This window comes from Macaca mulatta, chromosome 15 (assembly GCF_049350105.2).
Source record: "Macaca mulatta isolate MMU2019108-1 chromosome 15, T2T-MMU8v2.0, whole genome shotgun sequence".
Classification (NCBI taxonomy): Eukaryota; Metazoa; Chordata; class Mammalia; order Primates; family Cercopithecidae; genus Macaca; species Macaca mulatta.
In genome coordinates, this window is record NC_133420.1 from 127,508,404 (window position 1) to 127,534,118 (window position 25,715).

Genomic DNA, 25,715 nt, shown 5'->3' on the forward strand with positions numbered 1-25,715 from the left:
GTAAGCGGAGCAGTCAGAACACACACAACATCTACCAATTAAGTTCATCGTCTTATGGGGGCATGGTTCATGGTACTCCAAAACAAATACAGTAGCAACTTCAAAGATCAGTAATCACAGATCACCATCACAGATGTGATAATGAAAAACTTACATTCTCACAGAGATACAAGTGGCATAGAGACACAAGTGAGCATATGCCATTGGAAAAATGGTGCTGGAAGACTTGCTTGACTCAGGATCTCTACAAACCTTCCATTTGTAAATAAGGCAATTATCTGCGAAGCCCAATAAAGTGAAGCGCAGTAAAATGAGATGTGTCTGTATACAGTTATTAAATTATGGTAGATAGCTTTTATTTAAGTAATTTATACACTTATTTAGCCTAGTGGATTTATTATTATTTATTATTCTTTTTGAGATGGAGTCTCACTCTGTCGCCCAGGCTGGAGTGCAGTGGCGCGATCTCGGGTCACTGCAAGCTCCGCCTCCCGGATTCACGCCATTCTCCTGCCTCAGCCTCCCGAGTAGCTGGGACTGCAGGCGCCCGCCACCACGCCCGGCTAATTTTTTGTATTTTTAGTAGAGATGGGGTTTCACCGTGTTAGCCAGGATTGTTACCATCTCCCTGCTTTGAATTTTTAATCTTATTTTCAACTTTCTGTGTCTTTTATATTTACATACATGTTTCATAATAAGCATAAACCTGAGTCTAATTTTTTCTTTCTGCCAGCTCCACTTTCTTCCTTCTTTCTAAAAAGAGTCTCAACATATTAATATTTATGTTTGGATTTACTTCTGACACTTCATTGGTCATGCTTTCTGAGTTTCCCCCATCTTCCCAACACAACGATGTATTTCCTATCAGGTACTAAAATAATTACATTTTCTTGGTAATCTTGTTTCTTGTGCAAGCTTTACACCTAATATTCAGTGTTTTTCAAAGTGGAGTTGAGAACCAATTGTATCATAATCACCTTGGGTGGTTTTTAAAATTAATTGTGGCAAAAAACACATCACATGATTTACCATTTTAGCTATTTTTAAGAATACAGTTCAACGGTATTAAATTTGGTTTTCTAGCCATCGCCACTATCCATTGCTACAACTTTTTTATTATCCTAAACTGAAATTCCATACCCATTACACAATACTTCCCCATTCCTCCCTATTCTTATCCCCTAATAAGCACTGTTCCACTTTCTATCTCTATGGATTTGACTATTCCAGGTATTTCGCAAAAGTAGAATCATACAATATTTGTCCTTTCAGAGCTGGCTTATTTCATGTAGCATAACATCTTCAAGGTTTGTCTATGTTGTAGCAATGATCAGAATTTCATTTCTTTTTAAGGCTGAATAGTATTCCATTTTATGTGTATATCATATTTTGTTTATCCATTCATCCATCGATGGACACCTGAGTTGCTTCCACGTTTTAGCTATTGTGAATATAGGTGCTATGAACATGAGTGTACAAATATCTCTTCAAGTCTCTGCTTTCAATTCCTTTTGGTATATACCCAGAGTGGAAGTGTAATTGCTGGATCCTGTGGTAATTTTATGTTTAATTTTCTGAGGAACCACCATGCTGTTTTCCACAGCAGCTGTGCCACTTGATATTTCCATTCACAATGCACAAGGGTTCTAATTTCTCCATATCCTCAACTAGGACTTGTTGTTTTCTGTTGTTGCTTTTATTTTTACAATAGTCATCCCAAAGTGTGTGAAGTTGTATCTCATTATAGTTCTGATATGCATTTCCCTAATGATTAGTGATGCTGAGCATCTTTTCATGTGCTTAATGGCCACTTACATATCTTGTATACCTTTTTTGGAGAAATGTCCTATTCATTGTTAGATTGAGTTGTGTTTTTTGTTGTTGTTGAGTTTTAGGAGTTCTTTTTATATTCTAGATATTAACACTTTATCAGATATGTGATTTGCAGATATTTTCTCCCATTCGGTAGACTGCTTTCTTTCTCTGTTGATAAGTGTCCTTTGATCCACAACCTGGGTGTTTTTTAAAATATAGGATGTTGACTCCCATTCTACATCTACATAATCAGAATGCCTGCAGGATGGAGTCTGAGTATTTGTGTTTTTGAAAATTGTACCAGATAATTATTGTAACTCACTCTTTTAGTTGTTGCCCCTAAATTTTTTGCTAGCATTTAAAAACATTTTTTGGCATACAATTTGAGAACTGACCAGGGTATCCTGGTCCTTTCCTGAGGACAATTCTAAGACAATTTTACCCCTCCTCTACCTGTATTCTGACATTTTATCAAACTTATATAACATTTAGTTCTTGATTGTTACTAATTTTTTCATACCATCCCTTCATATTTTGGGGAATTCCTTTTTTTTTTTTTTTTTTTTTTTTTTTGAGACGGAGTCTCGCTGTCGCCCAGGCTGGAGTGCAGTGGCTGGATCTCGGCTCACTGCAAGCTCGGCCTCCCGGGTTTATGCCATTCTCCTGCCTCAGCCTCCTGAGTAGCTGGGACTACAGGCGCCCGCCACCTTGCCTGGCTAGTTTTTTTGTATTTTTTTAGTAGAGACGGGGTTTCACTGTGTTAGCCAGGATGGTCTTGATCTCCTGACCTCGTGATCCGCCCGTCTCGGCCTCCCAAAGCGCTGGGATTACAGGCTTGAGCCACTGTGCCCGGCCATTTTGGGGAATTCTTTCTTTATAACTGCATGAAGCCTCTCAGACACGCTCCCAGTGATTTTTCAGACTTAAACTTTTAGCCACAAATTGTAAATACAAGTCAAAATAATTTTCTTTCACATATAGCCATATAAATTTTTTCATTTTGACAACTCTGTTGTCATCTAGAATCCTATAATGCTGATGAAATGTATGTTCTTCAAAGTCTGATCTGCTAAATTGAGTCTGATTCTCATTTCTTTGTTGATAATGTGTCTTTTCCTTTTTGTTGCAGTTTTTATAAATCATCCTCTCCCTGTTTCTCACTCTGGAACCTTTTAGCTCTTCTATCTTTGAAACTTAGAAATATTACTAACATGTATGTTTTCTCTCTCTCTGTCATTATTTCTACTTCATACTAAATGCCCCTTCAAAATTAATAACATTTTTCTCCAATCATGTCATCAATTATCTCCCCTGCCTCCAGCCTCTCTGTTCATTATTTCTGGAATAGACAGATGATGATTCCTGGGATTTTTCCTCAATTTCTTTTTACTCATATTTCACACTATTTGTTACTTGACTTTATGTTTAAAAATATTCATTCCTTTTATCTTCCATATCAATTGCTAACTTTAGCCCTCTCCATTTTTTTCAGACCTTCTACTGAGTTACTTTATTTTGGCAAGAGTTTTAACTTCTAAGAACTAATTTGGTTTTTTATGTACTTTTTCCCTTGGCATCCTATTCTTATTTTATTCCCTTCAATGTCTGTTTTCACTTTTGTCCTTTGCTTTCTTGCTAGGCTAGCTTTATTAAAATGTTTCATAATTCTTCATTTCCCATTCATAATTAAAATGATGACTAGGTGAATCACTGGAAAGCCGGTCTGTGTCTCCACACAGGTAACACGTGTATTTCCCCTTTTCATGTCCTGGGGAGATCTGGAAGTACTACAGGCTTCGCTCTGGCTTTATGATCTGGTTCCAACACCCATTCTAGGAAGCTTTCTACAGTCAGATTCCCCATTTATTTATAAAATGTGTAAAATTATTCTTTCAGCTTTAATCAAAGAGTACCTGTTACAGCCAAACTCTCTGTAAAGTAGGGTGTGGGAGGGGAATTTGTATTAGAGTCAGGACATTATCAATTTCCCAGAAGATGCACTCTGTCTACTCCCACATACTGTAGTTGCAACCCCATGCTTAAAATTTCTGTACTCTTTCCTGCAGACTTTGTAGTATTTCTCTGCTGATATCCTGATCACAGATTCTACTTGCTTTTTATCTTCCAGGAGTTTCTCAAAACTTTGGATCTACTAGTATAGAACTATCCTATTTTCCTGCAGTATTAGGAATTTATTCTTTCTTTTTAAGTCACTTCTGTCATATTAACAGGATTCTGAGATGGATGAAAAATAAATGGCTATTTTTGGACTGTTACTTGGCTTGAGAAGGTCAGGATTATCTTAAATGTACGTTTTTACAAGTTTCCCCCTTTCTTCTAATCATAGTCATAGTATAAGCAATCTTAAAAGTTCAAGAGTATTTTTAGATTAAAAGTGTTTGCAGATCACTTTAAATTTTGTATTATACCTGTCAATGGCTTGAAGATCATTGGCTGGATTCCAAGTAGGATCAAATAATACAACAACATTGGCACCGACAAAATTGAGGCCTAGTCCACCAGCCCTGGAGGAAAGAGAAAAAAAAAAAGCACATTAGAACAGCAAAAAGTAATTGTGCTATAACTCAACTGTGCCAGGTTTCTATAGCCAAACAGTACAATATTTCATTAATTTCATCAAAGTAAGGTGGTGATTAAAATACAAATATGCCACAAATAAAATATTTAAGGCACATTTCTACCACTCTAGAAAATCCCTTAAAAACTGGCCATTAGAGCCCATGTAAATAGGTTATGCTGGTTTTTACTTTTTTTTGATACTCAAATACTGTTTCTGCAAGATTTTCCTAACATAATTTTTAAAAACTGTTAGTACATTCTAGCTAAATAAAGTAATATATACATTTAAAAACTCAATTCAGGAATAGATGCACATCTTCTTCTTCCACTAAGTGCAGCTAAAACTCTGGATATTACACAGAAAATAAACAAAATTCTGAAAGGTACAGAGAAGATAGGCAGGCTAGGGACTACAAGGCCTAAGGAACGGCATGACAGTGAACGCTTAGCTTTCCTTTTTGCTTAAGATACCACAGGCTGGGTTCTTAACATATCCCAAGCTGTTGGAAATGCCAAAAGTCACAGACTAAAAAAAAGAAAAGAAAATCCCAAGAAGAGCCTTTTCCCTTTAGCCAAAGAACCAGGAAAGGTATAGCCTTGAAAGGCAGAAAAATGTGAGACAATAACCGCTCTACTCCTGCCAAACACCAAGGAACAGTCTGTGGCGCCGTCCCTACCTCAGTCACCAAAGGACAGTCTACGGCGCCGTTCCTACCTCAGTCACCAAAGGACAGTCTGCGGCGCCGTCCCTACCTCAGTCACCAAAGGACAGTCTGCGGCGCCGTCCCTACCTCAGTCACCAAAGGACAGTCTGCGGCGCCGTCCCTACCTCAGTCACCAAAGGACAGTCTGCGGCGCCGTCCCTACCTCAGTCACCAAAGGACAGTCTGCGGCGCCGTCCCTACCTCAGTCACCAAAGGACAGTCTGCGGCGCCGTCCCTACCTCAGTCACCAAAGGACAGTCTGCGGCGCCGTCCCTACCTCAGTCACCAAAGGACAGTCTGCGGCGCCGTCCCTACCTCAGTCACCAAAGGACAGTCTGTGGTGCCGTCCCTACCTCAGTCACCAAAGGACAGTCTGTGGCACCGTCCCTGCCGTCCCTACCTCAGTCACCAAAGAACAGTCTGCGGCGCCGTCCCTACCTCAGTCACCAAACGACAGTCTGCGGCGCCGTCCCTACCTCAGTCACCAAACGACAGTCTGTGGCGCCGTCCCTACCTCAGTCACTAAAGGATGAATGAGGATGCTCGACTTCCACTCTTGCCTGGCTGTAATGAGACACTACCACTGATTCCTGCTAGGGTGGTGTCACGGAAGCATGAGTGAGGAGCCAGAGCTTTCATTTTCTGCCCAATGAGAACAGGGTCTCCCTTCATGGTGTCAGGGGATGCCAGGTGGGAGCAGTAGTAAAGCACTTCCCTCTCAGGCTATCAGCAGAGACCAAATACGGAACCTAGCTTTCCACCCCTACTTGGCTGCCATGGTGTCAGAGGAGGTATACTAAAATGGAAGATTTAAATCAGATGCAGAGTCTCATAACACAATACTCAAAATGTCCAAGACACAACGATACAATAAAAAGAATCACTTATACCAAGAACCAGGAAAATTACAGCTTGAATAAGACTGAGATGAATCAGATGTTAGAATTACCTGACAAGAATTTTAACAGAGTCATCAAAAAAAAGTTTCAACAATTACAAACATGCTTGAAGCAAAAAATTGAGTCTCAGCAAAAAAAAAAAAAAAAAAAAAAGGATATAAAGAGCAAAATACAAATTTTGGAATGGAAAAATAGCTGAAATACAAAACTTGCCAAATGGGCTCAATAGTACAGTGGAAAAGACAAAAGACAGAATCAAGAACCAGTATCATTTACGAAATGTGAATAACAGAGAGAAACATCAGAAACCATGGAGATCAGAAGAAAGTGGCGTATCTTTCAAGTGCTGAAAGAAAGGAGCTGTCAACCCAGAATTCTATACTCGGTGAAAATATCCTTCAGAACGGGAAGGGAGATATGACATTCTCAGACTAAGGAAAACTAAGAGCACCTGTTACCAGCAGACTTAACCTCAAAGACTGGGGGCGAGAAAGTTCATACGGAAGAGAAAAAAAGATAGCAGAAGGCGGCTTGGAACTACAGAAAGGAAAGAGGAAGATCAGACTAGGTTAAAATAGGGGTGACTATAAATACTATTTTATTTCTCATGAGTTTCATAAATCACTTTCATGGTTAAAGGAAAACTGCAACACAATCTGATATGCTGCTTAATGTATGTAGAGGAAATATCTAAGACAATGATATCTTAAAAGTGGAGTAGGAAAAGAAGCTTAAATGTAAGTAAAATTTCTGTATGTCATTCAAACTAGTAAACCTGTTTATCAGTAGGCTGTGAGAAGTTACTATGTACAATGTAATACCCAGAGCAACTACCAGGAAGCTACACAAAACAATATACTAAAAAACACAGACAAAACAAATACATAAACAAATACAGAATCCTAAGAAAATGTCTAAATAAGAGAAACAGTGGAACTAGAAATAGGAGATAAAAAGATAAAAGTTAAATAAAAAATATAAATAATTACCCTCAATATAATGGCCTAAATATACCATTTAAAATCATAAGATTGGCAAGGTAGATTGAAAAAACAATATGCTCGCCACAAAAAAAAACAAAAAAAAAAACAAAAAAAAAAAACACTTTAAATATGATGACATAGCTAGGTTGAGAGTGAAAGGATGATAAAAGATAAACCAGGCAATTATTAAAGAAAAAAGCAAAACTGGCTATATTAATATTAGTCCAAGTATATGTCAGAGCAAAGAAAGTTACTAGTGAAAACAGGGACAATGCATGAGGACAAAAAGATCAATCTGCCAAAACACCAAACAGCACCAAAACAGCAGAGCTGAAAAATACACGAAGTCAAATTAATCAAGCTGAAAAGAGAAACAGACAAATGCACAAATGTGGGATGTTGAGGATTATTCAACTGGTAGAACTCCTAGAGAGAAAATTGGCAAGAATATGAGAGAACAAAATGGCCCACGAACACGATCTAAGTGACAGATACAGAAAACTCCACCTAGAACAGCACAATACACACACTTTTTTTTCCTGGTTCCTATAGAACATTCACCAAGATAGACCAAATCCTGGGCCATAAAACAAACCTCAACAAACTTAAAAGAACTGCAATTACACGGCTATATACTGAGTATAACGGTATTATACTGAGTATGTTCTCTAACAGTAATGGAATCAAACTAGCAACACATTTCAGGAGGATGACAAAAAAAAAATTCCAAACACTTAGAAATTGAACAACATACATCTAAACAGCTCATGAGTCAAACAAAATCTGAAATCCCAAAAAATTGTGAAAAAAAATACAAGGAGAAATAAATAATAATGTAACACAAATGAAAACACAACATTTGAAAATATGTAGGAAGCAGCTAAGCAGGGCTTAGGAAAATTTATAACACTAAACGCTTATATTAGAAAAAAGCTAAAGGTCTCAAACCAATCATCTGAAGTCCTCCCTCTAAGAAATCAGAAAAAGCAGCAAAAAAAAAAGCAAGCAGAGGAAAGCAAATAATAAAAAAGCACAATCAATAAAGTTGAACACAGAAAAATAATAGAGAAAAATCAATGAAAAAAAGCTGATTTGTTGCTAAACTAGCAATGACAAAGATAAAAGAAAATACACAAATTACCAATAGTAGGAACGAAGTAAGGGGTATCACTACAGATCCTACTGCTATTAAAAGGATAAATGAATGCTATAAAAAATTTTATGGTCATAAATTCAACAAGCTAGAAAAAAAACAATTCCTCAAAAACCACAAACCACTGAACTCAACTAAATGAAACAGACAACCTGAATAGTCCTATAACCATTAAAGAAACTGAGTATGTATTTAGAAAAACTCTTAGGGAAAAAAAATAACCCCTCCAGGCCCAGATGATTCCACTGAAGAATTTTACCATTTACAGAAGCATTAACACCAGCTTTATACAATAAGCACATGAAGAGATGTTTAATATCATTAGATATTAGGTAAATGCAAATCCAAACCACAATAACATGTCTCTACATGTCCATCAGAATGGCTAAAATTAAAAAAATAGTGATAGCAAACGTTAGTGAAAAAGGAGAGGAACTTGATCACCACACACTGCCGCTGGGAATGTAAAACCATACAGCCACTTTGGAAACAGTTTAGCAATTTCTTATAAAACAAAATATGCAACTACCACATAATGCAGCAGTTGCACTATTTAGCATTTATCCCAGAGGAACGAAAACTAACGTTCAAACAAAAATCTGTACACAAATGTTAATAGCTTTATCTGTAATAGCTGAAAACTGGAAACTACCCAGATGCCCTTCAACAGGTGAATGTTTAAGCAAACTGGTATCCACATCATGAATACTAAGAGCAATAAAAAGAAAAGAACCATTGATACATACAACAACTGGATGAATTTACAGGGAAGTATGCTGAGTGAAAAAAGCCAACCCCAAAAGGTTACATACTTTATGACTCCCTTTACATAACGTTCTTATGTTATTCTAAATTATAGAAATGGAGAACAGATTAGTGATTTCTAGAGCTCAGGGAGAAAGGGGAGAGAGGAAAGTAGATGTGGCTATAAAAGGACAGCATGAGGGATTCTTGTGATGGAAATGTTATGCTCTTCACTGTATCAATGTCAGTATCCTGGTTGTGATAATGTACTACAGTTTTACAAGATATTACATTGGGGGAACTGGGTAAAGAGGGCCTGGGATCCCTCTGTAATTTTTCTTATAAGTACCGTGCGCTAACCGATTGCGCCTCTGGAGCCACTGTATTTTTTCTTAAAACTACTTGTGAATCTAGATATATCTCAGAATAAAAAGTTTAATTTAAAAATATGGCTAACAATAACATCCAGATAGCCTTAACACAGAATGGATTCTTAAGTACAGATTATTTCTACACCACATGTTGATCACAATGCAGGCAGTCAGGGTGCTACTGCATATACTTCAGGCTTGTCATAGTGAATACAGAGAGCCAAGAGTTACACTGCAACAGGATGCCACACGTTCTCTCTCCAAAAGGAAGAGAACAAGATGAAATAACATCAATGCTCATTTTATAATGAGCTACATCTAATACTTCCCTGGGCCCAGAGTTCTTTTTCTCCATATATTTTCTCTTTGGGCTGGTGATACCACCCATATACTCACTCATCAAAGCCAAAGCCATGCTAAGTATCACTACAGACGTTTTCTTCTCCATCATTACTTCCCTTTCCCACTAAAAGCTAACCAGTATCAAGTCCTGTCACATTTAGCTCAGAAATGTTTTTCTCTTGAGTCCCTTCTCCACTGTTGTCACCACTGCCCTTTTTAGAGCTATTAGATTGCACTTGCATGTATTACTTCATTGGCCTTCTAATTGTCCTCCCTTACTTCAGACCTTACATCCATGCCCATTCTCACATTACATAAAAATTATTTTAAGCACAGAATATACAGAACTAAGTGTATCACTCAACTGGAAAACTTTACTTTTGCAGTATAGTCCCCCAAATCCTTAACTTAATCCTTACAAGTTAATAAGTATGAAAGCATTGTAGTTCAAATTACAGGGTTTGCTTAGAAAGCTGTTTGTAGTTTAAAACCCATTAATTCCTATTCATCAGAGACCAACAGGCCTCAGTGACCAGGCCTACCATCTCTGCAGCTGGTATCACACCAGTCATTCTTGATACCTATCCCACAAATGACCAAAACACTTCAGGTTACCTTCATACAATTTTCTCTGCTCTTATTTACCTGGCTAACTTCTCCTTGTCCTTCAAGTGTCACTAACAAAGCCTGAACTAAATCTCTCTCCTCTGTGCCTCCTCCTACCCTGCATTCGCCATACTGTATTGAACTATCCTTTTACATGTTTCTGAACAACTCCTCCTGCACCCCTCTACTTTCTGAGTTATAAACTTTGAGAGACCTGTCACAGAGTGGATACTTACACTCTCTTTGTTAAACTGAGCTTCGTTAAAATAACCCATGAGTTCTCCTATGGAGTCATACACCCAAGCTATTGCCTTCACAAATGCTAAGCACTAACCACGTAAGTTCTCTAGTCATTTTGGTACCTATGCTATTCTCTCTGCCTAAAATGCCCTTTGCCAAAACCTGCTTTTCCTTTTCTTTTTAATAAAATATCTCCAAAGAACAGTTAAAATATCACCATCCTTCCATGGGACTTTCTGATCTATTGGTTTCTTAAATGCCTACGATCTTCACACCTGACTCCGGTATCTGTTTCTTAAATGCCTACGGTCTTCACACCTGACTCCGGTATGTTTCTTAAATGCCTACGGTCTTCACACCTGACTCCGGTATCTGTTTCTTAAATGCCTACGGTCTTCACAACTGACTCCACTATCTGTTTCTTAAATGCCTATGGTCTTCACACCTGACTCCGGTATCTGTTTCTTAAATGCCTACGGTCTTCACACCTGACTCCGGTATCTGTTTCTTAAATGCCTATGGTCTTCACACCTGACTCCGGTATCTGTTTCTTAAATGCCTACGGTCTTCACACCTGACTCCGGTATCTGTTTCTTAAATGCCTACGGTCTTCACACCTGACTCCACTATCTGTTTCTTAAATGCCTATGGTCTTCACACCTGACTCCGGTATCTGTTTCTTAAATGCCTACGGTCTTCACACCTGACTCCGGTATCTGTTTCTTAAATGCCTACGGTCTTCACACCTGACTCCACTATCTGTTTCTTAAATGCCTATGGTCTTCACACCTGACTCCGGTATCTGTTTCTTAAATGCCTACAGTCTTCACACCTGACTCTGTAGAGCATGCGCCGCCCGACACTGCTCTTCAAAGGCAGAAATTCTTATCTTTTTCTTGCTGCACATTAAGGGTCCATGACGATATCAATAGTTGAACAAAAAGGTGTGAGACTGAGACAAAATAAAGCAGTAAAGGCAGATTTTAATAACCGGCATATAATATGATTCTCATTATTTATTTGAAAAGAGTGGTTTAGAATCTCTTTCTCTTGGGGTGCATAACAAAAGAAATGTCCTCATTTTTCTGGGAGAGTTGACAGTGTTTTGGAATAATGTTACGAGAGACAGAAAATGATGTTTCTCCAGATCCTCTCAAAGCTCATGATTTCTGGTGTTAGACTACCTAGAGGCACTTAATATCATCTGGAAAATTTTACTTTTGCAGTACAGTACCCCAAAACCTTAGCTTAATCTTTATAAGTTAAAAAGTATGAAGAAAGCATTGTAGTTCAAATGATACGGTTTGCTTAGAAACCTGTTTGTAGTCGACTAGTGTATGATTCTGAAAGTCAAAACCAAGAATGAAGGTGTGCCTAGTATTCATGCTACAGAGTCTTTCTGCCACTTCAATGGAAGCCAAAAGTTTTGTCTTCATGTAACTTGACCTGTGGTTAAGGTAACCGTGAAGATAAGTCACTAAAGATATATTTTTTGGCAGTTTTTATTATTAGTATAAAAGTTACATACTGGTTTTGCTAGATTCATTTTTCTATCAGCATACTACTCATTTCTCTTGGGATAAAATTTCTAAAGGAAACTTCTGGCAAAACTGAATGTATATAATGTGTATATACTGAGTTGAAGATTCCAGCTGCCGATATAATTTTAAATAACAACAATTGTGATCTTTCTGTGTTTTAAACTATCTGATCTACATATCCTATATTTAATACTCTGTAAGACAACAATGATAAATTTTTACATTTTTACAGAGAGAAGGCAAAACCAAAATCCAAGAACACAAAGATTTTCTTTCTCTTCCTCAAGTGTTCTTCTAAGCCCAGCTGTCTTTCAGGCTTTTCTGTGAGGCTTCACATCGTCATTTTCCCTCATTAGCTGCCCACACTGTATCACAAACAACTCACACTTAGATAATGCTTTACACTGGATGCTAATCATCCAGGGAAAGAAAAATGATGATAATCTTTTCTCCTACAATTTCTATCAAAAATGCAAATAAATTAACCTTTATTGAGCATCTACTATATATCAGGAACGATGCAAGGTATTTTCATATCTGCTAGTTCTTTTGTTCTCAAGACTTCTTTTTTTGTTGGATATGGAGTCTTGCTCTGTCTTGCCCAGGCTGGAGTGCAGTGGCGCCATCTCAGCTTACTGTGGCCTCCACGTCCTGGGTTCAAACAATTCTCCTGTCTCAGCCTCCTGAGTAGCTGGGACTACAGGCACGAGCCACTGCACCTGGCTAATTTTGTATTTTTAGTAGAGACAGGGTTTCACCATGTTGGCCAGGCAGGTCTTGAACTCCTGACCTCAGGTGATCCACCCATTTTGGCTTCCCAAAGTGCTGGGATTACAGGTGTGATCCACCGCACCTGGCCTGTTCTAAAGACTTCTATAAGCAAAATATCTTGATTTTTCAGGCGAGGAAATTGACAACCAGAAAAATTAATTTGTTCAAGGTCTCCTAAGTAGCAAGTGTCTCGATTCAAACCTAAATGTCCTGATTTGAAGTTCAGTGCTCAGTAGAAACTGAATTCTCTCCTTTGGAAAACGGCTTATTAGACACACCATGAAGACGTCACAGAGACCTGAACTCTAAGAAAAGAGTGAGGTGGGATAGGGAGAAAGTATCAGAAAGGATTAAAAAAAATGGGTAAGTTAGGGGATTGGGTGGAATGTAGACACCAAAAAAGCAGAAAAGAAGTTAAAGGTTTATATGTCAAATAAATATAATCAACTATTCCAGCTACCTTCTTGATGGCAAGGTCAGGCATAACCATGTATGATGCCATCTCAGATGCCACATAGGAGCCACAGGTAAGATCTCTACTAGTTGAGGCAGCAATCTTCCAAGATATTCTGAAGCTGTAACTTCAGTCCTTGCTGAAGAAGCAAAGCTCCCGTTAAAGAAGAAAAAAGCCCCAGACTCTTTTCTCCGTTTGATGATAACACAACTCACAAGCCTCAGCTTTAAAACTTGTCACTCTGTTCTTACACGGTTAACAGCAAAACGTTACTTGTTAAGCAAAAAAAAATTGAATATTACTCTTTTCAAACTGAGGACTGGTATTTGAGTCACCTAATGAGTATGCAGGCTGTTTATTTCTTAGGTCTGCCACATGCTCTTCTTGTTTCAAGTAAGTGTATCAGAAAATACACCTTAACTACATCTTAATGTTCTACAAACATGTCTTTGACGAAATAAGTTTTATTATTAAGTATTATAAAAGGTCAAACGAAGTATCCATTTGAACAATGCTTCTAAGAAAACCTAAATAAATATAAAGAGATACCATGTTTATGGATAGGGCGGCTTCATATCTTAAAACCTCTAATCTTCTTCAAACTTATTAATAAATCCATTGATTCTCCAAAACCAAAAAAACAAACCCCAGGAAAAATGCCAGATGATCATTCTTTAAATAGACTGAATCAAATGACTACAAAAAGCTAGAATTTAACACATTGATGTTTTAAACAAAAGGTAACTCCAAAAACAAAAGAGGTCAGAAAGCAAGAAAAACTTTAGATTAAAAATGTGATGGCTGGGCTTGGTGGCTCACACCTGTAATCTCAGTACTTTGGGAGGGCGAGGCAGGTAGATCTCAAGGTCAGGAGTTCAAGACCAGCCTGGACAATATGGTGAAATCCTGTCTCTATTAAAAACACAAAAATTAGCTGGGTGTGGTGGCACGGGCCTGTAGTCCCAGCTGCTCGAGAGGCTGGGGCAGGAGAATTGCTTGAAATCCAGGAGGCGAAGGTTGCAGTGAGCCGAGATCGCACCACCGCGCTACAGCCTGGGCCACAGAGCGAGATTCCGTTTAAAAAAAAAAAGTGATCATTTCAAACAAAATAAGATCAAAAACTGACATTTCTCAGAACACAGAGCAAAAAGACAAAATCTGACAGAAAAGTTCAGAGATTGAAAGAACCAATATAGTTTGAAAGCTTGAAAGTCTGACAACCTGGCATGCAAGAGGAAGGGAGCAGAGAAAAAGGAAGGAAAAAAGTTATTGTTAAAGCAATATAAAATAGCATTTTCCAGAGTTGAAAAAAAAAAAAAACATAAGCCTTCAGAATACAAGCCTACCGTACCCGGCATAAAAAATGAACGAAGATCCACACTAAGACTCAAATATCACCATGAAATTTTAGAATACCGTAGGTGAAGAAAAACTCTTATGAGTTCCCAAAAAGGAATGAAAATCAGATTGGCACTGCACATCCATTTAGCCATACCATCTATCAGAAAACAACGCTGCAAGCCCTTCGAAGATCTAAGAGGAAATGATTTTTGATTCAGAATTATATAGTCCAACAAAGTATCAAGTGACAGAGCAATAAAATACATTTTCTACATTTGCAGATGCATAAAATTTAATTCCTCTATATTTTGGCATAAAAAGTTACCGGAGGGTATTTCCTAGGAAAACAAAGGGGCAAGTCAAGAATAAAAACAGCATGGAACCCAGGAAAAAGATCCACTGCAGAAGAGCAGTGAAAGAAAGCTTCAACATGACAGTTCTTTATCAGGCCTAGAAAACAACTGGGACAGACTGAAACCAAGGAATAAAGGTTTCAGGAGGCAGGTTCAGGATACAGAGGACTCGACAGAAGAGAATGTGTGAATGAGAATTAGTAACATTGAGGATTATTACAAAGGGCAAAAACAGACTGAGAGGGGGGAAAAGACTGAAAAAGTCATGATTGAAATTTGAAGTGAACTGAACAGTGCAAACATAAAACATGGATGAAGTCTTAGGAAAGAGAAGTCATATGAGGTTGATGTTAAGACTAATCTTGAATTGACCAACAGGTCATGAACATTCAGATAAGTTATCTTACAGCACTACTTGCCCCTGCATCAAAGACGCTTAGTTTATTAAAACATAGTAATGTAAACGCTGTTTTTTGCCTCCACATTTTAGAGCCAACCTATGGACAATAACTGTTTACTGGTACAGGACTTACTGAAAACATTAATACCCTTGACGATGGAAAAGTTAAAACAGTTAACAGATAATACGTACAGGTGACAAAAGTAGAAGGGTGGGTGGGTGTGTGCTAGTGCTAATACCACACATTACAAAGACTTAGAAGGCATGTAGAAAGTTAACAAGCCGAACATCAAAACTTGAATCATTTTCCAGTAAAATATGGCAGCAAACCAAGAAAGAAGACACAGAATCCAGAAAAAAAGATCTAAGAGGAAATTCAATGGATCTAATGCAGAAGTGCAAAGATTGAAAGTTACAAAAGTAGTTTATAGACAAATAATAATTTTAAAATAGCAAACGCTGTGAGAAAAAAGGGGGACAGAGCAGTGAAAGTAGCCTAATACTCTTGCTTAAGAGAAGTTCCAAGTTATATAAAGTTGATAAACTAAAACATAATGAAGACTTTGTACTCTGGCAAGATAATGGCTAAGCTAATGTGAAAACACTTCTGTTACAACAGATATTAAATATAAACCCTTGCGAAATGATAGAAACAGAACAAAAACTGAGCTTATGTGTCTTTTGCAAAACACAGCTGAAGAATGTATTTGTTATATTATGCAAGGTTCCTTATGTAATGACTTATGCAATAAATTATTCAAATTGTCACAGAAAAATAGGAATCCAAAACTTTTTCCCTTGTCTTGTCAGGATGCCCAGCAGAAGCCAAAGCAAAACCACACAAGTGGAAAACTCCTACAACCGGTCTCCAAAGGATTTCCAGAAGAAAAAATCCCACTGAAGATAAGCTCAAAAGAAAAAAGTGACCAAACATGAAGAAGCCATTACCCATAAGCAAGAGCCAGAGGAAACAACAAATAGAAGGATCAGCTCCCCAAGTACAGGAGTTAATAGATAGAACAAAAATGCCATCCAAAAAGACGTTTTTTAAAGTATGATTACAATAAAAAATTCAATGGAGAGGTTAAATAGCAATTTCTGACAGAGGTGAAGGGATAATTAGAAGCTTTATGGAGGATCTCAGCAAATGAGCTGGAAGTGAGCAGAAGAGGGATGAGAGACGACTGCTTGTCATTATACAGTCTATTATTGGAACCATTGTTTAGTGCATCTATCAATTAGAAACACTTTAAAGTTAGAATGCGTATGTGTTTTACGAAATTTAATTGAACACAGTAATCTATGTCATTTGTGCTCTGTATGTAAGGACGCGTGCAAAAAATTACCTCTTGCATTCATTTACAGGAAAATGGGAATTCAAAGCTTTTCCCCATTTGCCTTAGTGGTGGGAATTCAAGAAGAATTAAAGTGCTCAACAATGTTAGCTCATTCATAAACATATTTTATTCTTCAAGTTAATTTCTATTTTGATTTAATTTTTACTTTGCGCATTTTACATGTTTATTTTTAAAGTCCATTGAAATTCTGAAAGACAGTGGCAGTGAATCTATAAAATTCTTATTACACAGGATGTCAAAAGTTACTGATCTGTTCCTTCCTAAAATGGGATTAATCTTACTTAGGTGTTTATGTTGATTTAAATCTTTTCAGAAGTGTGTACAGTCTCTAAAAGATCTTAAAGGGATATTCATACCTAGGGGTTAGAACCAATTTACCTTTCATAAAATCTCTAACTGCAGAGCTGCTCCAGTTGAGATGAGGTAGAGGCAGGGGAGGGAAACGCGAGCCCCTAGCCCCAGCGGGCTCTCAAGGGCTCCCTGACACGGTGGGAAAACTGCTGCTACAGTGAGTCTCAGTTATCCAGTTAATAAGAAGTCTGATTATTCTCACCAGGAGACTTGGGTCAAAACATTACCATAGAAAATTCATAGGAGGAAATATCAATTTTTAAATTTTTACCTTTATAAACCCACACTTCTCAGGGGAATTCAATGTTGATAAAGGAAATGAGAGAAAAGCTTAGCTAAAACTTAAGATATTGAAATTTCAGTCATAATAGTATTTTTGCTGCTGCTAAATAAGCATAGCCATTAAAAATTAATCTAGTAATAGTTTTAAAAATTACCCTAAATCTCAAAAGTAATTGGATAAAAATCAAGTTATTGAATTTAATTTTCTTACATTGTAGAGACAAGGCAAATGTTAACATCTTGTGTACTGTTGAACTCTTTTACAATCTTGAGTCTTTCCTCTGATTTTGTACTTCCATCAAGTCGTCGGTAATCAAGCCCAGACGCCATACAGTACTGCTGTAGCACATCAAGCAACTAAACGACAGGTATGAAGATGGGCAAACATGAATCTTGGTTAAGTAAGTTTCAGACCATTACAAAGTTGAGACTTGTTAAGTATTAATTATTGGTGTTCATAATTTCTTTCTTACAATTCCAAGAGCAATAAATATTTTTCTCACTTCTGACCCATATATTTATTCCCGTTATCCGGCAACATTACGGCTTTAACATTCAGAACTTGTTTTAAAAATCAATCTTTTCATTTTTTTTTTTTATACTTTAAGTTCTAGGGTACATGTGAATCTTTTCATGTTTAAGAAACAAACAATATTACTGGTCAAATCATTTACGTAAATATATGTGTGCTATTTTCTAAGTTCTAAAATATCTGAAATGTCTTAAAGAACATTGTAATTATTAAGAACATCAACAGAAAATAAAAATCTATCTTTGAGTTTGATATTTGGCAACCCTAAAACAATTGAAATTTTAGTGTCTGTTTAAAAACTTCAAGTTGCTTGCCTCACTATTTCCTACTGTGTAGATAAGAGAAAATGTGGCTATAAGGTGTCATGTAGGCACGTGCTTTATTCTTTATGCCTCAAAAGTTAGGGCTGGCCAATCAAGGATATACTTTAGATGAAACTCACTTTGGTGGAAAAAGAAAAGAGAAGAACTTTATCTCTGTTTTTCCTGCAATGATTTAAAAGCTGCTGAAGGACCTGAAAACGAACCACAGAAAATCAGTGAACCAGTTCCAACTAAAAGTACACTTTATACATACAAACATCACTTGAGCATTTCTTTAAAATTATTTTCATATAATACTAACCTCAATCATCTTTTCTAATTCCTTTCATTTTTTCCAAGTTAGAGAAATAAAGTATTAGCTATTACATCAAATGTTATTCATCATCATATTGTCAATAAGGAGGTAAAGTTCCCAAAGACTTTTATTTCATCTCATCTGGTTTTAATAAAAAGGAAGCATTTTAGATTATGGGATGCATTTAAATGGATTAATTTAATTTCCAAAATACACTTTCTTTATACCTACAATATGTTAAGAAACTAAATTAGAGAGCAGCATTCCTTTTAGGAAGTATTTAAATTGTCCCTAGATGGATGTAATGAAATGTGTTCAATTACATCTAGGTTCTAAAAGTCTTGATATTTATTTTCTTAGAATAATCAGTCAGATATACACCTCTTCTCATTTTCTCCCCTTTGTTTCTCTATTTACAGTAAGCTCTGACTTCCAGATTTGATTTTGACCTCAAAATGCCAGTAATCTGCCCCCACACACAGTGCTTTTAAGGAGGAAGCAAACAGTCCAAAGCCTTGTATATAACAGTCACACTGTTATTTTTATTTCCACATCTGGCAATGACAACTCCAGAACAATGTGCAAAAGCAATCCACAGAGGGGAAAAAGAAATTTTCTATACAAAGTCGAAAATTTTTCTGAAAGATGAAACAAACACTAAAACAATTTATTTAATGATAAACATTTAAGCTTTTAAATTAAAAAAAAAATACTCAATATAATTAATCAAGAGAAGCTATTGTGCTAACTTTGACCTCTACCTCCCCCCAGACCCTCAAAAAAAGCTATGGAGTTAAAAAAAAAATCTACTCAGATAACCAATCAAATGGTAAATAAAAATGTTATAGATCAGGTAAACATTACTTTAATATTTGGAGAACATATGAAGTTTTATTTGCATTTAGTTTATTTTTTAATAAAACAACTGATTCTATATGAAGTATGTAATTTGAGTTTCACATAATATTAACTTTTTAAATTGGTAGATAATATTTTTTCTGCTTTACAGAACTGAGCAGAAAATGCACAAAGCTCCTCTTTCCCTACTCCCAACCTCCTCCACACCTTCTCTTATTAATATCTGTATTAATAATATTAGAAAATACAACATCAAGTATTATTAGTATTGGTGTGGTATATTTAAACAACTGATGAGTGAATATTGATACATTATTATTAGCTAAAGTCTACATTTACATTAGGGTTTATTCATTGGGTTACATAGTTCTATGGGTTTTGACAAATATATACTGAGATGTATCTGCCATTACAGTATCGTACAGAATTGTTTCATGGCCCTAAAAATTCCCTGTGCTTCACCTACTCATCCTTTCCTCCCCCAGAACCCATGGCAACCACTGATCTTTTTACTGTCTCCATAATTTTGCCTTTTCATAGTACTATATAGTTGGAACTATACAGTATGTAGCCTATCAGACTGGTTTCTTTCACTCAGCAATACGCATTTAAGGTTCTTCCATGTCTTTTGGTAGCTTGATGGCTCATTTTTTTATTGCTAAATAGTACTCCACAGTATGGCTGTCACAGCTTTTTAAATCCATTGACCTGCTGAAGGACATCTTAGTTGCTTCCAAGCTTTGACAATTATGAATAAACTCATGTGAGGTTCTTGTCTGGATATAAGTTTTTAACTCATTAAAACTCAATGAATTCACTTGAACTCATTTGGGTAAACACCAAGGGGCATAACTGCTGGATTGTATGGTAAGAGTATTTAAGGTAAAATTTTTTAGTTAAGAGCTTTGTGAGAAACCACTGAACTGTCTTCCAAAGTGACTGTATCGTTTTTCCATTCCCACCAGCAGCAGATGGGAGCTCTTGTTACTCCACATCCTCACCAGCATTTGGGCGTGACAACGTTCTGGATTTTGGCCGTTCTATTAGGTATCTAGTGGTATCTCATTGCTGTTTTAATGTGCAATTATTTAATGACATACCTTGTTGAGCCTCTTTTCATATGCTTATTTGCCATCTCTGTTATCTTCTCTGGGGAAGTACCTGTTCAGATCCTTTGTTCATTTTTAAACTGGATTGTTTGCTTTCCTATTGCTGAGCTTTAAGAGTTATTTGTATATTTGTAAACCACTCCTTTATTGTTCTGCTAAATATTTTCTCCCAGTCTGTGGTTTTTCATTCTCCTTAAGATATTAACATTTTAAATCAAGAATATATTGTATAGAAATCCATTCTTATTGTTTGGGGTGGTATCATAACTATTGCAACTTTAAGTGTTTTCAAATATTTTAAAGTAAAAACAAGTCATAGGAAAAGTAAATGTTTTTAGACTTGAGGTCTTAATTAGGCTAGTTTAAAGAGACTAACTAAATGAACGACTATAAATTAAGATCCCAGAAATTTCCACAATGACAATGTAATCAATAGATGTTGGAGTCTTAACAATATAAACCCAATGTTTTATCACTCAGCTGTCCTCCACAGAACAAGACAATCCACCTATAAAGGAATCATATATTTGTGGGTGTTAACAGCAAAGAATCTTGGATCTTAACTTTCCTCAACTTGGTCAGTCAGGCCTAGAAAGATGAACATGACCCTTGTGTGACTTCAGCAGCACCAAGCTGCATTCCTAGTCTTTATTCCCACCCTCCACAGTAAGTGGCTCTGCAGCATTTCTCAAGAGAAAGAAAAGTGAAGATTTTCATCAGGTGAATGACTGCAACTTGTGGCTAACCCCTGGAATGATAGCTGAGGTCAAAACTCTGACACTCAAGAGAAACAGCTGGGGTCATGAGTGTAGCTTTGAGGCTATGAAGATTATAGCAGGCATTCTGTTCAGAGTCCTTGCACCTGCAGGCTGACCTATGACAAGCCAAGCCAAACAAAGATCTTCTATCACCTGAAATCAAAAAGTACATGCAACTCAAATCTTGGAGTTCTTAAACCAATAGGGAATGATTCTATGATCAGCCTGTAAGTTTTACATTACCAAATCAATATATGAGCAGATGATGCTGTTAGTCAAATGATTTAACACAGTACTAAAAATATATCCCTAGCTTATTACTATCCATCTGTTTGGTGGATGCTCTCTCACAAAGCAAGTAAATTACCCGCATCATTCACATGTAAAAATACTACCAAGTCTCCAGCAACAATTTATGCTTGCCTTTTCCCTCCTAAAAATTAAAATAAAATTAAATCTAATCATTATCTTAGACACTATTATTCCTAGGGAGATTAACTTTAAAAGTATATTTTACAAGTATATATTTAACGAATATATAAAAAATATAAAATGCAGAGTTATAAAACTTTAATTTCCAGACTGGTAATTTTTTAGTGAAGAGTCACAGGGAATAAAATTTAAATGAGTAGCAATAATGGCTAATGCAGTTTTCAGAGGAGGCCATAATTTCTGGAAATATCCTATTGGCTTAAACTGTGGGACAGTAAGTGCTCAGTTCTAAACCAGACTTTTTATATATTTTAATTTAAAAATAATTAAAGTCAAAGAGATGGATGACAAAAATTGACTTGCTACCTTAGGAAATATCATTAGATTTGAATTATTTGTTGTGATAATAAATCACATGATATCCTCATTAAGAAAAACATTCATTTTTTAAAAAGTTTTTAATGCAACAGTCTTTATGTACATATGTATATTCCTACCTTCTATTTTATTTCATTGATTTTAGAGGTCCCAAGCAAACTAAACCATGATGAACTTATCTCGATTAATTGCTAAAAGTATTTTTACAATTAAAAAAACCAAAAACTACTTTGAATTACTTCCTTTCTATTCCTTTTATGTCAAAAGAAAGAATTTACCTTTTAAAAATTATAACAAAGTTGAGTTTTGTTCTGTAAAAATCTGTGAATCTACAAATAAAGATTATTGATGGTTATTAAGGGGTTAAACAAACTAACTCTGTTGTTGCAAGGAAGCAGGAAGCTGTCAGCATTTCATGCTGCTGCCACAGGCAATGCCCAAGGCCTGGGTCAAGGTTGGAGAACTTAGCCTTACTTCTCCCATCCCTCCCTCAGTAACACATTACCAAGAGCAACACAGCTACAGGAAATTTTACTGTGTATGACAAATGACTATTTGCAACTTTACAATCTAGGTTTGCAAATAAAAACAACATGCGGAAAATTCTAGACATACAGACCTTGCCCATCTTGAACTCTTCGAGAAATTCCTTTCTCTAATTCCAAGCTAATGCCTGTCCTCACCCCCGTTTTGCATTAGGTTTTATATTTCTGGCAGGTTATTTCCTTAAACATTTGAAGGCAAGCTATTATATACGTGATAACAGCACACGCATTTTAAGAGGGCATAAGTCCAATATATCAATAAGGAAAATCTGAAGTATATTTGAAGCAACTACTACAAAGGACCTACCGAGTACACGTATCTGCATTCGGGGTTCACAGTTACCTAGTAAATGCTGATATAACTGCACCACTTGTCGATAGCCACTATCTCTTCTTGAATGACTGAGCACCTGTTTCGATTAGTTGGTGTCTGTCATACCACTGAGTAAATATTTTGCGTACCATGTCTGTATGCAACCTGAAAGAAGAGCACTTACCTTCATTTTTCCACTGTATTTAGGGTCAGAAAGTGTTTCAAAGGCTGCATCTTTGCTTTTCTGCACAAAATCTGGGAATCTGGAAAATACCTGATCACATATCTTTTTGATAAGTGTTTCCTTGAAGGGAAAAGGCAGAAGAAAAGATATTTCCACTTAACACATTCAAACCTGTATGAATTGAAATAATTTATGAAAAAAAATTCTTCTTAGAAAGAATATACTACTTTGAAGATTTTTGCTTCCCTAAGTCAGACTAAGAATTCAAAAACTCTTAAAGTAATATGTTAAGCACACATGGCGTTAAATTCTTAATGATGTGGTTATTAACTTGATCATTACTTTTCAAAGATTTTTTAAGATTTCCAAAACAAGGTGCTAAATACTCCCAAAAAGAGTGAAGAGTACTATCAAAGAACAATATCAAATTCTTATGAGATTTCAAAATTACATTTAAATGGCATCAATTATAACATAGAAAAAAATATAAAATCATTACAAAAACATCTTTTCATTTGTGTGCTCTAGAATAAAAGGAAACAACCACAGTAAATGATTGAGTTTAAACCTAAACTTTGAAATTACCAACTTTTGCCAGTTCAGTAAACAGCCCTAATATTTAATATACAAATTACTATAAATCCTCATTTTACCCAGTAGATTAAATACCATTACAGACATTATTAGAGGAATAGAACTAACTCATCAAATATGTTATTTAGTAATTATACCAAAGAATGTTTTGAAAAATAAAGACACGAACATTATTAAAGGCATAAAAAATAGTTCTTATTTTAAATTAAGCTTAAATTTGTTCACTTTGATTAAAAACTTAAGTGCACATACTCCTTGATATCGACACTTAAAAATGAGCAAATGAGTTTCCTCCTAAATTTCATCCAAAAAAACATTATTTAATAACTATTTTAAAACTTTACGAAATATTTACAACAACAGCATCACAAAGAAATGTAAAATGCCAACCAAACCTGTTGTTTGGAAGTACTAGCAGCTTGCAGTAGCGCGACATGGTTAGCTACCTTCTGAAGGACTGTAAGGTAACTGAGATACAAGGTTTTCACTGTTTCACCATGAGAATTGGTCTGTAACCAGAAAAATATAGAAAATAAAAAGGACCAACATAGCTATGCACCTGCTTACATCATAACATATATCACATACAACAATATTTATTATCTGGTTACTTCGGCACAATGAATTTCAAGAAAATGATGGTCAACTACTGCACAAAATATCCACAAATCACTAATGTGGACTCATACTTTTGGTAAATCATAATACAATGATATTTTTCGTAAAGGGAGAACATCCTTATTACAGAAAGTATCCTCATGACACACAGTGATGGAAATGCTGCCATTAGGAGGTGCCTGGTAATGAAATCTACAGTGCAGTGGCAGTGCTATGTGGACCCCGTCTCGTTTACGCTCCAACGCTCCTAGGAAACTGGGCTGTTACAAAAAAGGGAAGTAGTTGAAAACAGCAAAATATTAAACGAGACCAAATAAATATCAAACTAGATAAATATTCACTTAGGGTTCCTCTTTGTACACAGATATGTGACAGATAATTTAGTAAAACAGAGGTGAAACATGAGCAGGAAATATAGACAGAAGGTTAAAAAAAGTACAAATAAATTTTGTTTCTTAAAAAAAAAACACTTTCTTTGATATACAGTTTCTATTAAATTGACACCACATCTAACATCAGAATAGTATTTTAAGCCTGCTATATAATAGTATGTTCGTTTACTATTAGTGGATGAGAAACTTCTCGAAAATGAAATGCAATTTCAAAACGAAAGGATACTTCCCAAAAAAAGCTAAAATGGAGGATATCAAAATTAAGCTTACTTTCTGAAATTTACTTTTTGAAAATATATTTGAATATTGTATTTTATATGTGATTGCTATTTGATATTGTAAAATATTTTTGAAAACTATTTTTTTAAGATACAGCTTTAAAGAACTATCTGAGGAAAAGGTATTTTATTATCTGCTACTTTCTTTTACACTAGAACAGAGTACTATGTAATCAAAAGCATGATTATAAAGATATATTGAAATGCTTGCCTTATAACAACAATTTCTCCTTTTTCGGCCACTCCTACAGGTACAAGGCTCAGAAGATTGAAGTATCAAAGTCACATCCTCTGTTTCTAACACTGTTTGATAGACAGCTTTCTGGAAATCTGTCAAAGAACAATACACCATCTGCCAAGATAAAATACAAGGTGGTTATTAGTATTTTGTTTATAGCAATAATAAAAATCATAATCTACATCTATTTCACAGATTATAACAGTGAAAACTGGCCAGTGCAGAGGCTCACGCCTGCAATCCCAACACTTTGGGAAGCTGAGGAGGGTGGATCATAAGGTCAAGAGATAGAGACCATCCTGGCCAACATAGTGAAACCCCATCTCTACTAAAAGTACAAAAATTAGCTGGGCGTGGTGCCACACGCCTATAATCCCAGCTACTTGGGAGGCTGAGGCAGGAGAATCGCTTGAACCCAGGAGGCAGAGGTTGCAGTGAGCTGAGATCACGCCACCGCACTCCAGCCTGGGCGACACAGCAAGACTCTGTCTCAAAAAAAAAAAAAAAAAAAAAAAAAGTGAAAATTGCTATAAACTAACTTTTTCCCTCTACATCATTATGATGATTTCTCTTATATTCT

The 25,715-nt window shown here is 36.1% G+C and overlaps 1 protein-coding gene across 13 annotated transcripts in view; it reads right to left on the minus strand.

The window, feature by feature from the left end:
* ERCC6L2 (ERCC excision repair 6 like 2) overlaps window positions 1–25,715 on the minus strand; it is a 131,815-nt gene that overhangs the window by 63,096 nt on the left and 43,004 nt on the right. For 10 of the 13 annotated variants that reach the window (XM_015118107.3, XM_015118106.3, XM_015118112.3 and 7 more), the window contains 6 exons: window positions 25,109–25,249; window positions 24,005–24,118; window positions 23,016–23,135; window positions 18,263–18,334; window positions 17,500–17,645; window positions 4,245–4,340 (listed from right to left, as the gene is read on the minus strand). In XM_015118107.3, coding sequence (XP_014973593.2) covers window positions 4,245–4,340; window positions 17,500–17,645; window positions 18,263–18,334; window positions 23,016–23,135; window positions 24,005–24,118; window positions 25,109–25,249 — 689 coding nt within the window. The remainder of the gene's footprint in view (window positions 1–4,244; window positions 4,341–17,499; window positions 17,646–18,262; window positions 18,335–23,015; window positions 23,136–24,004; window positions 24,119–25,108; window positions 25,250–25,715) is intronic. The other 3 variants (XM_028835400.2, XM_077966722.1, XM_077966724.1) reach the window with 1 other exon arrangement.